The sequence below is a fragment of the Peromyscus leucopus genome, chromosome 1 (genome assembly GCF_004664715.2).
Source record: "Peromyscus leucopus breed LL Stock chromosome 1, UCI_PerLeu_2.1, whole genome shotgun sequence".
In the NCBI taxonomy this organism is placed as follows: Eukaryota; Metazoa; Chordata; class Mammalia; order Rodentia; family Cricetidae; genus Peromyscus; species Peromyscus leucopus.
The window spans coordinates 160858134-160872257 of NC_051063.1; the positions used below are offsets into that span (position 1 = coordinate 160858134).

The 14124-nt window shown below is 49.3% G+C and overlaps 1 protein-coding gene across 1 annotated transcript in view; it reads right to left on the reverse strand.

The window, feature by feature from the left end:
* Pepd (peptidase D) overlaps positions 1-14124 on the reverse strand; it is a 135839-nt gene that overhangs the window by 64633 nt on the left and 57082 nt on the right. The window contains exons 8-9 of the mRNA XM_028877780.2: positions 14001-14076; positions 12042-12088 (exon numbers count right to left, since the gene is read on the reverse strand). Of these exons, the coding sequence (XP_028733613.1) occupies positions 12042-12088; positions 14001-14076 (123 nt within the window). The remainder of the gene's footprint in view (positions 1-12041; positions 12089-14000; positions 14077-14124) is intronic.

Sequence of the window (14124 nt, forward strand, 5' to 3'; positions counted from 1 at the left end):
TTGTGAGTAGAGGCCACAGATGCCTTCACTGAGGTAGCCTCAAGTGTCCCCTAAGCCAAACTGCTGCCATCTTCTTGAGTTCGGCTGTGCCCACCACAGAGCTATCACAGGGCTTACTGGGGACACTCCCTCACAGATCTGAGGAGAGGTGGGGAGGGTCATTTGACCCTCCCCAGAATGTCCTCCCATTCCTGCCAATCAGTGTGTCCAATTCTGCCCTAATCACATGGAGCCTTGGGGAGGGGTCAGAAGGACACAGGCTGGGAGGACTAGAGAAGCGTTCTCCATGTATGCAGCCATGGGGAGGCTATTATGTATATGGGGTGCAGAACTTCCAGAGTAGCTGCTTGAGGGTCACCCATGCTCTTGCCTGTAACCCCCACCCATTGCTCTATAAGCTCAATACACCCACTGGTTCCCCAGAGTGACCTCTGATGAACTAGTACCTCAGTTTGTCATTGGGACCTTAGGAGAAAGAGTAGATGCTAATCACTATAAAAGAATCTACATATGGAAAACAATTCAAGGAAATATAAGTCATATAAAACCCACCACAAAACCACACCACTAGGAGGTAAAAGAAAAAGGGATTAAAAGGCAAGTGTATGCTCAATTTCCAGTTCCTTAATTGTGACAGATATGAACCTAATTTTCACACAGAGAGACAACAGAGAAGGGCAAGTCATCTGCTTCTTAATTTACAGGTGACTCCGCAGAGAGAGTGGGGGGCATCTAAAGAGCACAGAGGACACTTCAAAGCTATAAAGTTAAAACAGAAACCAGAAAGCAGGAACAGCAGGGAAGAGAAAGGGCACGCTGTTCCCTCAGTAAATGTGCCGGGTAAGACACTCTCTGGGGTTTTTGTTTTGCTTTGTTGTTGCTGTTTTCTTGCAATGCTGGTCTTCCAAACCCAGAGCCTTGCACACACTAGGCCAAGGATCTACCCCAGACCTACACCCCAGCCCTACACCCCAGCCCTACACCCCAGCCCTACACCCCAGCCCTACACCCCAGACCTACACCCCAGACCTACACTCCCCCAGACCTACACCCCAGACCTACACCCCAGACCTACACTCCCCCAGACCTATACCCCAGACCTACACTCCCCCAGACCTACACCCCAGACCTATACCCCAGACCTACACCCCAGACCTACACCCCAGACCTACACCCCAGACCTACACCCCAGCCCAGCACAGTAAACGTGAAACACAGGCTGCTGACACAGGCAGGCCCTTCTATATGGAATAAACTCCAACTCAGAAGCAACAGAAAACATCAAAATGAAGGAAGAGGGGCTAGGGGCAGGGCTCAGCCAGCAAAGGGCTTGTCTCAAAAGCATGAGGACCTGAGTTCAAGTCCCAGAACCCATTAAAAAAATATCTAGGCATGGTGTTTCTGTGCCTGTGAGCCTAGAGCTGGATAGCCAGCCTCGGCTTCACAATGGTTCAGGTCAGTGAGAAGCCTACCTCAAAAATAAAATAAAGTATGCTGGGAGGTGGTGGTGCACGCCTTTAATCCTGGCACTCGGGAGGCAGAGGCAGGAGGATCTCTGTGAGTTCGAGGCCAGCCTGGGCTACAGAGTGAGATCCAGGACAGGAACCAAAACTGCACAGAGAAACCCTGTCTTGAAAAACCAAAATAAATAATTAAGTAATTAAGTAAATAAATAAATAAACAAATAAATGAAGAAGGGCCGGCAGGTACAGCAGTGGCCCAGTGTGCATAAGGCTCAAGATCTAACCCCAGCACCACAAAATAAGTAACAATTAATAACAAACCAACAAACAAACTTGGGGCTGGAGATGGCTCTGCAGTTAAGAACACTTGCTGCTCTTACAGAGGACCAGGTTGGGTTTCCAGTACCCACAGGGCAGCTCACAATTAGCTAAAACTCCAGTTCTGGGAAATCTGATGCCCTCTTCTGGTCTTCACAGGCACTGTATGCATGTGGTGCACACAGGTCAAACATGCAAACACATGAAAGTAAATAAATAAATCTGAAAAAAAAAAATCAGATGTCATGGCACCTGCCTTTTATCCCAGCACTCGGGAGAAAGAAGCAGGTAGGCTAACTACACAGCAAGATCTTGACTCAACAAAACAAAACAAAAGAACAAAGACAGATCAGGAAACGCAACACAAAGAAAGCATATAACACCAACAACACAATCAGATACAAATAAAACCAAGGGTTCTGATCAAATAGTTTGAAAGGCAGAGTATGATAAACACAAACAGCCTGCAACCCACATCCCTCCAACTGCTCATCTTGGAAGTGAGTGCAGCAGACCCATTCATCACTCATGAGGGGAATTCATAAAGCAGATCTCTCGGTCTGAGGACACATGCAAGGACAGAAGAGAGGAGGAAGGGGGCCAGATGAGACCAGAAGCCTGATGAGTGTGCACAAATTATTCATTCTAAATTAAAAACCAAACAAGTTTCTGTACTCCTTAAACTACTGACAAAAATACTATAAAATAAGACAGAAAGAAAAACCTCAAAATGAACTTCATTTGTTGCATTTTTTTTTAAACAAAGGCCACATTTTCTTATTGTAAATGGTGACAAACTCAGTAACTAATAACAAAAAGTTAACCAAGAAAAACCCAGACACATCAATCTGGAACAAATTAGTACATTTCTCGGGTCAAAAAACAAATCAATCAAAACTTACTAGGATATGACCAAAGCTGTGCTCAATAGCAAAAAATTAGCCCCAATCCATTTATTACCAGAGAAGGGAGAGAGAACTAAGATTCATCTCAACAGGTTACAAGATGAATGTTCAAAAGACGCACCGGGAAGGAAAGAGAAAGGAGTTAATGATGAAATTGGAAATCCATGAGTCAAGTAAACAACGGAACCAGAAAAGAAATTTAAGAACGGATTGTAAGAAAAGATCAATAAAGCGGATCCAACTATTACAAACTGATCAATAGAGGAAGCGCATGGATTCATAGAGGGAAAGTGAAAGGAAATGTAACTGTGGATATGGAGGAGAGACTTTAAAAACCAGGGAGAATAAAATGGGTCATTTAAAATCCTTGGTGAAAGCAAAACCTTCCCAAGCATCCATGCTGCATTGGCCTTCCAAGTGGAGCCTGGACCAGGGAGCTCTGGGAAAACCCAACTGCAAGATAGGTTCTGGCCAAACTACAGGGCTCTGCTACCGTTCAAGGGTATGTATTGTTCCCCCAAAAAGAAAACTGGGGGTGGAAGTGGGATTGCCCCAAACTATGATCTCAAAATATGGCTAAGGGATAGGGGGAGAAAAAGGCGTTTGGAGCTAAGTCGTCTGTTCTGAGACTATAAAATGAGACTAGAGAATGCTAACAAGGCAGCCCCATTATGGTGGTTAGTAAAGTCACTGTATCTCATCTAATTCACTGAGTTCACTCAACTAGGCCATAAAGTGTTATTAGCAAAGACCTCAGATGAGGAAACAGAGATATAGTGCTATCAACCTGCCCAACGTCACACAGCGGGGACCCAAACCCAGGAACTCTAACCATGAGACTACAAGACAACCCCCTCTGACACACACACACACACACACACACACACACACACACACACACACACACACACACCATGTGCGTGCAGGTGCCCATGGATCCCCTGGAACTGGAGTTACAGATGGCTGTGAGCCTCCATATGGGTGCTGGGAACCGAACTCAGGTTTCTGCAAGAGCAGTGGGTCTCTCCAGCCCCCGATCCTGGTTTCTGACATGATTCTCCAGTAACAGCAACTATCATTCCTTAGAGAAAATTCCCTCAAGGGCTTGAACAAAGAATATACAAGATGAGCCTGGAGCATCATGCAATCAGAAAGAAAGCCCAGGGAGTGCGCAGAAAGCAAATGACAGGTGTTTATCAAAGGGACATGAGAGGCTCTCAGAATGACTGGAGCATTGAGATGGAGAGCCGGAGCCCAGATTACATCCCCAATCTAAAATAAAGCATCCAAGAGTCTAAACAGAAATAAGTGTAAAAAATTGAATAAATAACCAGGAGGGAAGAGAGCACCGTGTACCGAGGCCTCATAAATAAGTCATGCGGCCCCTGGAGGAGGTGGAACCGACCCCTGCTACCTAAGTGCTGCTGGTGCCCAGTGCCTTCCAGCAGAGTGAGCACCATGGAGAGGGCAGGAAGGGATGGAGTCACCTCACAGGGAGGAACTAGACAGACGGCACCCAGGCAGGCGACCCGTGTCACGTGACAGCGGGTGGACTTGCTCTCTCCTGAGGACAGTGGCACTTCACCTCTAAGTATCACGTGGCTCCATTGTCACCTGAGGCCCCATGACCCAAGCATGACTCTTGAGAACCATCAAGGCATCACAAACAAGGGCAGTAGAGGGACTGTCACAGCTCAGGAGCTCCAGGGGACAGCACAACTAGGTTTATAGGGTCTCCTGGGCCAGGCAAAGGACACTGGGTCAGAGCTAAGGAAACGAGACAGATTAGCTAACAGTAACCATGCTATCAGTGATGTTTCCATAGCAACGTCAGCAAAGGTGAAGACGGAGTAGTGTGCCCAGAACTCTCTGTGCTCCCAACTCTCTAACCTCAAACTGCTAAAAGCACTTCCTGCTCTTGCAGAAGACCTAAGTTTGGCTTCCAGTACCCGCATCAGGTGGCTCACAACCACCTCTGACTTCAGCTCGAGTGGATTCAATATCTTCTGGCCTCCAGGGACATCCTCCCGACCCCTCAATATACACAGGGCATACATACAGACACACCCATAAACAGAGATAAAATTAAAATGTTAAAGACATTTGAAAAACTAAAACAGAAAGGTTTACCTTACCCTCCCCTCCCTCCCTCCCTCCCTCCCTCTCTCCCTCCCTCCCTCCCTCTCCCCCACCTCTCTCTCAGCCAAGGGAGATGCTTAAAAGGCAGCTGCTAACATTCCAACCCTTTCCTGACACAATCTCCCAGCAAGCCAGGAAGACAACTTCCCTGAATCCACAGAAGTGCTTGGTGGTGAAGCAGTGCAGGGCCACAGGTGCCCCGGGTACTCACTGGGGTGGGCTCTGGTGGGGCCACACCGCCGGCACTGGAAAGAATGCCCGCTTCAGCTGGTGCTGTCATCACTTGACTATGGGTTTACAGAAAGCTCATGCTTGTACGAACTCGTGTGCACTCGGGGTGAGGTGGGGTGGGGGTGTTGCTGACCTCTGTCCTCGTGGGCTACCAGGGAAGTGCTGGCAAAAACCCACACCAGGCCACGAAGGCCATGCAGGGTTTTCCACATCCAGGTGTGCGTCCTCAGTGCCATCCACAGCTCTCGCCCTTCAACATTGGCCGAGGGCTCCTGTGTCTGACATGGACCGTACTGATACCACCTATGGGCGCTAACCAGGCTCACAGAGAAGAGCCATCAATCAATCATCTCTTACCTGGGGCCCAGGTCTGAGCAGTCTGTACCCCACACTTGTTCCCCAAACCCCCAAGTATCCTTTACAGGGGTGGGGGGAAAGACAGTAAAGTAAGGACAGCTTCACTGGTGAACAGCTATGCCCAGGCTGAAGCCAGATTAGGTCAGAATGTACCTTATCGGGAAACTAGGCATCTCCAGAACCTTCCAGGAAGGAAACACCTCTGAGTGACATCTATCACCAACAAAAGCAAATGACCTGTGAGAGGTCCCAACCCTGGCTGTGGACATACAAAGCCAGGCCTGACCTCATGCCCTGTGAAGACAGCATCTGGGCAAGCCGCAGGACAAGAGGAGGGCAGCATGGGCACAGGGGCATTCTTCAGAGATGACGTCTTGCCTAGAGGGACTGATGAACAGGGAAGCAAGTATCTGCGCTCAGTGACGAATGTCTAACACCAGCACTTGGGAGGCAAGCCAAGGAGGCCCTTGAATTTCAGGTCAGCCTGGGCTACATAGTGAGACTTTGAAAAAAAATCAAAGGCTGGGGTTATGGCTCAGTGGTAGTGTTCTGCCTACGTGCAAGGTCCTATGTTTCATTTCCACAAGACACTAAAAAGGAATAAGAAAGCCGAGTGGTGGTGGTGGTGGTGGTGGTGGTGGTGGTGGCGGCGGCACACACATTTAATCCCAGCAAAGGCAGGTGGATCTGTGAGTTCAAGGTCAGCCTGGTCTATATAGAGTTCCAGGGCAGCCAAGGCTACACAAAAATGCCTATTTCAAAAAACAAAACAAAAATCAACAAACAAAAACAAAAACAAAAAAAAAAAAAACAAAGAAAAGAGAAAAATAAGAGGAGGGTGAGGAAGTAAAGGATGAGGAGCAAGAGGAAGGAGAGGAAGGAGGAAGAGAAGGAGGAGGAAGAGAAGGAAGAGGAGGAGGAGAAGGAGGAGGGAGAGGAGGAGGAGGGGGAGGAGGAGGAGGACCCGAGAAAACTCATGGCTCCAGGGATCTGGAACAGGCTCCAGCAGACTCCCAGAGCAGCCAGTGCTTGCCCACCCAGAGCCGGCATGCACTCAGGCTCACAGAGCCCATGTGCTGCAGGCTGCCTGTTCCCCTGCAGCTCTGACCTCAGGGAGAAGCAGGTTGGGGCTGTGCCTACAGGCTCTCCAACCTCCCCCCTGTCCTCATGGGAGCTAAAGTTTCTAATCCTTTAAAGACACAAAGAACCTGACCTGCTTCAAGTAAATATGGCTAGGGTTTTGTAGCCTGAGCCCTTGGTCAGCACCTGGATGACCTGGACCATACAGGATGAGGAGGGGCTGGGGTTACTGGAGGTGTATGGGTGTCTATGTGAGATGTGGGAGGAATGTGCTCGTATGTGGAGGATGCGTGCAGTGTGCACACAGACAGAAGACATGCTTGTGTGGTGCACACGGGAGTGTGGGGGTGTAGGGATGTGTGTGGAAGGCAGTGTGTGGTGTGTATAGGGGTGTGGCATGCATGTGATGAAGAGATGAAGTCCCCTGGGCTCCCCAAATCTGGACCCGCCAGGCACCCTGAGGACAAATGACACAGAGCTCACTCCATTTGTCCAAAGGGCAGGAAAAAGCAATAAGGCCTTTAATTTTAAAAAGGCACAGCTGGGCAAGTTCTTCATTAACACAGCCTAAAAGAAAACAGGAGGCGACCACTGTGAGCTAGCCTGTGACAGGAACCCAGAAACCCAGTCCTAGTGGAGGGGTTCCAGACAGGACTGAGGGTCTGCCAGGAGGGATTCCTGAGGGGGGTGGGGCAGGGGGGGAGAGGCAAGGCCATGGGGACATGGTCATACCCACACAACCTGTCTTTCAAGTTACTCACATCACCCCTCCCCCAGCTGTTATGAGAGGGCCCCAAATGGCCCCTTCACAGCTGGAGTGGAGGAGACAGCAATCCCAATTAAGGTCCCAGGCTGTCAATGGCATCAAGTTATTAATCTCCTTGTAGTAAATGTGAACCGGGACCTGCTTACACAGCCAATTGAGCATGCTCTAAATTAGGGTTTGCAGGTAATTGATTCAGCTGCCAGCCCTGTGCCAGCCAGCTACAAGCCGGTTACGCCACTAACATTAAATAATACGAGGTGCTAAAACGGACTGCCTGATTGGGCCTGGAGTCGGATGCTGGGCGAGCCGATTTGTCCAAACATCAACGTCTTATTGGTTTAACACAATTTACTACACCTCAATTTTGGAAAATGATTTTTACTTCCTTGCTGGCAGGCACAGCACAGAGGAGAAGGCGGTGTCTTCATAAACGACATCAGCTAGCTTACGCTTTTTTCAACATGCCCTCAAGATTGTATAATAAATCTCTGATAATTAAAAGGGGGGAGGGGGAGACAAGGCTTAAAATGTGGTCTCCAGCTGGCATCTGAGTCTGTGAAGTTATTTGTCCTGGTGCTGCCCTCCACTACCCCAGCTTCCAGTCCTGTCTTAGAGTCTTCCTGCCCCATCCCCATACCCCTCTGTGTGGCCCACAGATTTGAGGGATGCCCACCATGAGCACAGGGCACCATCAGCTCACACAAAAAGGAAGCTTACTTCCTTTTGGCCCCATGAGTCCACTGCCCACGTAACACTTGGGCCGCCCTGATCTACCTGGGCAGCAGTCCAGCCTGTGTTAAAAGGGCCATGTCCCCTGGGTAGCCAACAACACCTGCTTTGGAACGCTTTGATTTCTAATTTAGGAAAGTAATTCTGAAGTCTCCAGTGGTATGCAGGGTGGTAGAAAAATAGCTCAGATCCTTTTCTTCTCTCTTCCATCCATCCATCCATCCATCCATCCATCCATCCATCCATCCATCCAAACAACCCAGACATGTTTCCTGACACCAGTTACTGTGCCGGAAGATGATACAAGGCTCCTGAGGCATCTTCGGGTTCTCATGGACACGACTCTTTTTTTTTTTTTTTTTGTTTTTTGTTTTTTGTTTTTTTCGAGACAGGGTTTCTCTGTGTAGCTTTGCGCCTTTCCTGGAGCTCACTTGGTAGCCCAGGCTGGCCTCGAACTCACAGAGATCCGCCTGCCTCTGCCTCCCGAGTGCTGGGATTAAAGGCGTGCGCCACCACGCCCGGCTGGACACGACTCTTTCTGTGCAATGGAAACAGAAAGAGACCCAGGCAGTGACAGACAGGCCTGCCTGTGGGAAGAGAGCTTGGGACTAAGAGTGTTTCACGGGGCAGAGGAGTGCCTTCTTGAAATCTAGGCAGACATCCTCAGATGTGATGACATCCTTAGACAAGCGTCTCCCCATTACCTTCAGGAGCAGACTTTGCAGCTCATTCCTGTTACTGCTGCTTCCACTCTTCCCTTGGGCATGCCCATTCCCACCAGCCCCTTTATGCTGAGCTCTCAGGGGCCCAATGATCAGGTGCTCCCATTGGCTGAGGCCCACAGACAAACATTGTTTTCCTCTAGATCAGTGCTTCTCAACCTTCCTAATACTGCGACCCTTTAATGAGAAACCCTTACAGTTTCTCATGCTGTGCTGACCCCCAACCATAAAATTATTTTGTTGCTACTTCATAACTGTAATTTTGCTGTTATGAGTTGTGATGTAAATATCTGATATGTGACCCCCCCCAAGGGGTCGAAACCCATAGGTTGAGAACCACTACTCTAGAATCTAGAAATCTAGATCTTCTATTATGGGCCACAGATGGATGTGAGACACATTGTACACACGAGAGAGCCAGCTGGCCATCATGGAAATCTGTCCACTTGGTACCCTCTGTACACCTGGCCAGACACCTCCCACTGTGCCAGCTAAGCTTCAGGCTGTCCATAACTCGGGGATCTAGTCACCAAGGAAAGGGAGCCTGCAAGCTCTCCCCGGGCTCAACTCCAAAAGAATTCCCAACAGCCTAGGGCAATGCACAGCCTGTGTTTGAATCTTGGCTTAAGGAAAACAAATCCAAAAAGAAAAAAGACAGGTTTACATCAATGCAAATGACAATACTAAGAGATTACAGTCAGGGCCCTGGAGGGAGGGCTCAGGCGTCAAAAGCATTTACTCATCTCCCAGAGGACCCACATCAGGTGGATCCCTGGGAATCAAGGGTCAGAAGAGATTATCTTCTTTCCTCCATAGGCATGCAATGTGCCCTCACACACATAATACATCAAATAACCAAACAAACCACGGTCAGTCTTCAGCAGAAGAAGGGGGCTGACTCTAACCCTGTGGATACCAACCAGCCTCCCCAGGGGCCAAATCCCTCGTACCCAAACATTCTCCCCCGACACTTCACATCAACTGGAGGTTATTTCTAAGGCCTAACCTAACCCTATGTCAGCAGGTGTCACCCTGTGTGGCTTAGAGAAAATGACAGTCAAGGTCTACGCATGTTCACTCACTGATTCAAGTTAAAAGGAAAAAGTTTGCACCAGCCACAGCTGGCTGAATCTGTGATGTGGGATGCTCAGGTACAGAAAGCTGCTTCAACTGTCAATTTGGTTAGATGAGGTAATGGCAGGTTATAGGAAGGGAAAAGTCTCACTGACTGAGACATCTCCTGAAATATTTACATGGGAAACGACATGATGTCTGGACTGTTCACATACGCCAGCAAACCAAAACACAAACACAAAACTAAACAATGGATGAGGGCCTGGGGGCTCATTCTGCTATTATAAGTCCTTTAGATTTCTGAAAAACAACAGCCAGGACATTCCTTGTCGCAGACCCAAAGCCCATGTAGCTCAGCCTATGAGCTGCAGCAGGGTCAGGGTCAAGAGCTGAGGAAGGAGTGTCTCCGGGTCCCTTCCAGAGCCGACCCCCGACAGCCCGGGGCACAGCTGGCTGCAGGCATAGACTGCGAAGGCCCACACACAGGTGAGCTATTCTTGCTCCGATTTCTTGGTTATTTTTATTTGAGGCATCTGTTATGGGTCACTATGAGTCAACTCAACTGAGAACAGGTTTCTGGGGCAGTGCCAGTCTGAGAGACTCATCACTCCTGCCTCCCTGGGCCAGCCCTATAGTTCTCTTCCCACCTCAGATCCCTGTGTGGGGAGAGGGAATGCTGTGCAGACTGCAGACCAGAAAGACTGTGCACGCCCTTCCCCAGTGTCCTTGGTGAGACAGAGCCTCAGCTTTGACGGACAGCTGTTACATGCCCCCTCCTGGGACATCACAGCAGCTGAGGAAAGCCATTTTAACAATTCCGTGCCCTTCAGAGCAAGAAGAGAGGACTCGACTCCCCTTTCGGGGTTAAATCTGTGAAAGGCCTCCATCTGCAAGCCCACAGTGAGAAGATGTGCCAGGCTGGCCCCTGCTGACCCTACCTGTACCTGTGCTGCTGTTCACACGGATGCAGCCAGCAAGGCCACGGGGTATGGGCTAGCACAGTAGTCCTTCCTCTGTTACTATAATAAAAGACCCAAGACAAGCTATTTTATAAAGAAAAGAGGTTTGTATGGCTTATAATTTTGGAAGCTAAAAGTTCAAGACCAGGCTCACCGGTTTGGCCTCCTAAAAAGCCAGAAATTTGGGCCAGATGGTGATGGCACGTGCCTCTAATTCCAGCATTTGAGAGGAAGAGGCAGGTGGATCTCTGTGAGTTCGAGGCCAGCCTGGTCTACAGAGCTAGTTCCAGAACAACCAGGGATACACAGGGAAATCTTGTCTCAACAAACAAACAAACAAACAAACAAACAAACAAACAAAGGAGCCAGAGATCTGGGTGTGGTCAGGTGGGCTCTTTTTTATAACAATGCTTTCTCAAGAACTGAGTCCTCTGAGTACAACAGAGCCAGGGACATAAGGGCCTCCCATTGGGTCCATCTCAAAGGTCCAACCCCACTCATATCAGCACACTGTGGGCCCAGCTTCCAAGATAGGGGCCTTGAAGACACATCAGCGCCCCTGGCACAAAGCAGGCCTGATGGTGGACTTGGGGCTATGGACATGGGAAAAGGGGTGGCAGCTGCCAAGCGCTTACAAGCTCAGGTAGGAAAGGGAGTCTGGGATGGGTAGGGTGATGCACCTCCCCAGTGTCACCTTCCCAGAGCTTCCAGTGGTGTGGTCACTGGAGGGAGACCCAGGATGCAGGTTGGGAGGGTGGGGGTATGATCTGAGTCAAGGGATTCCTTGAGCATGGGTAGCAGTAAGGCCCCCCCCCCCAGGAAGCACCTGAGCATGCCAACCTGCATGTGGCAAGTCTAACTGGTGCTGAAGGCAGATGGGGCTCTCCAGGGTGCTTTATGAGCCACTTACCCATCCCTCGGCCCAGTCACCCGAGCACAGCAGACATAATGGTGGTGTTTATACACAAAAACGGGCAAGCTGTTTTACTAGTGGCTTTTGGAGCCATGATAATGGCTATTTGGTAAAGTTTCCCCACAAACTGCAGAAACAAAGTCCAAGCATGGAATGATGGGGCAGTAAACCAGCCTGGAAAGTTATCAAGGCCCATTACCATCAAACACTCTGCCAGGAGCCAGGGTGGTGGCCACACCAGAGGGACCATATTCGCTGCCTGGGATCCCAGTGCCGCACATAACCCCACTCGGTCTGCACGCAGTGTACGCCACCCCCTTGCTTAGGGAACATAGATGGTTGGGTTTTTTACATTTTAATCTTTATGCAGAGAGACACAGCTTACCTTTCCATCTCGTATTCTTTCATTCCCACTTTTATAGCCTTCATTACCTAGAGCATGGGTATTAAGCAAAGACATTTGTATTAAGCAGATAACTAACGCGGCCTTATAAATAATGTATAACACTTTTCCAAAAGCTCCTCTTTAAAAGAAAAAAAAAAAAAGGAGGGGCGATCCATGCACAGTGGTGCGGCAAAGTGACAAATTAGACCTTTTAACAGCTCCGAGACCCACAGAGTTTATTTAAACCATTGTGGAGCACTTTCATCTGGAAGCCGATAAACAACACACTACAGCTTGCGGGTGGCCAGCACCCTATAGACAAAAGATCTGACCAAGATGTTTGGCAAATCCTGAATATTAAGAGAGGGTTTTATTATTTATTATTTGTTTACTTTTGCCTAATTTTTATAAAGAGAAATTAGCTGGGACAAGAGATTACATGGCCTTCCTGCCATCCTTGTCGTCCCTAGGCTAAGCCGGGATGGTCCCTGAGCAAGCAGGATACCCCAGGCACCTGAGTGGCTTTGAAACACTGGCTTCCTTCACACGTGAAGGTGTTTCTGGAAAACAGGTGATTGGGTAGATTGGTAAAGCACACCTGCAGGACCAGCACTTGGGAGGTGGAGTGGAAGGGTCATAATTTTGAGATGGCCTGGGCTATGCAGTGAGCTCAAGGCCATCCTGGGATATATAGCAAGACCCTGTCTTTAAAAACAAAAGAAAAGAAGAAAATGGCTCCGTGGTTAAAGGGCGCTTGCTGCTTACTCATGAGGACTGGAGTTTGGATCTCAGCGCTCACACTGGGCAGCTCCTAACTGTCTATAACCCCAGCACCAAAGGATCCACTGCCCTCTTCTGGCCTCCAAAGGCACTGCACTCATATGCACACGTATCAGACAGACAGACATGCAAATGGACCCAGGTACAAATAAACAAACAAATAATAATCTAAATTTTAAAAATAAGAAAAAAAGGATGGTGGTGTGGTGGTTTATATAAGAACAGGCTCGTAGATTTGAATGTTTGGTCACCAGGGAGTGGCACTGTTTAAAAGGATTAGGAGGTGTGGCCTTGTTGGAGAAGTGTGTCACTGGAGGTGGGCTCTGAGGTTATAGAAGCCCATGCCAGGCCCAGAGTCTCTCTTCCGCCTACCTCTGGATCCAGATATAGAATCTCAACCTCTCCAGCACCATGTCTGCCAGTGTGCCGCCATGCTCCCTACCCTGCTGACAGCGGACTAAAGCTCTGAAACCGTTAGCCACCCAATTAAACTCTTTCATAAGAGTTGCTGTGGTCACAGAGTCTCTTCACAGCAACAGAACACTGATTGGAGCTGGAATTATAGTTACAGACAAGAGATGCTTTAACAGAGCTGGGAAGTGCCAGTACACCAGGGAGGAGAGCTCTGATCACTCGGAAGTAGGGCCATTTGGTTGGGACAGTCCCCGAGGACTGGGATCATTACCTTCATGGAGGGAGGTGCCGTAAGATGGAGAGAGGGAGCAGAGGCTCTCCATCCCTGCCCTGCGCCCACCATGAAGGAGAGAATTTCTCCTGAGAAACTTCCTGCCTTCCACGTGGTCCTTTATCTTCCTTACAGTTCCCCCCCCCTACCCACTGTGACTCAGTCTGTGATGGTTGGGATGTGAAATGTCCCCCATGGGTGGTGCTGCCTGGAGAAGGCTGTAGAACCTTTAGGAGGAGGCCTAGCTGGAGGAAGAGGATGCTGTTGAGTTGGCATTGAGGGCTATAGCCCAGCCTCACTTCCACCCCAGTCTCTCTGCTTCTTGGTGAGCTAAGATGGAGTCACCCACCCCCATGGAGACCCAGCACACCACCAGGACAGACTGAGGCAGAATATAGCCCCCCTTCCCGAAGCCGCTCCTTGTCAGGTGTTCGATCACAGCAATTAGCAAGGTCATCACTGTCCTGCCCAACCCGAGCAGGTGCCCAACTTACCTCACGGTGGGCCTCGCTGGAGATCCGATTTGTGTAGCGCAAAACCTCTAGCTCCATGTCTGTCTTGAACACCCGGCTGCAGAGAAAAAAAGGGGCAGTCAGTGACCTGGCAGGGCCTAGACCT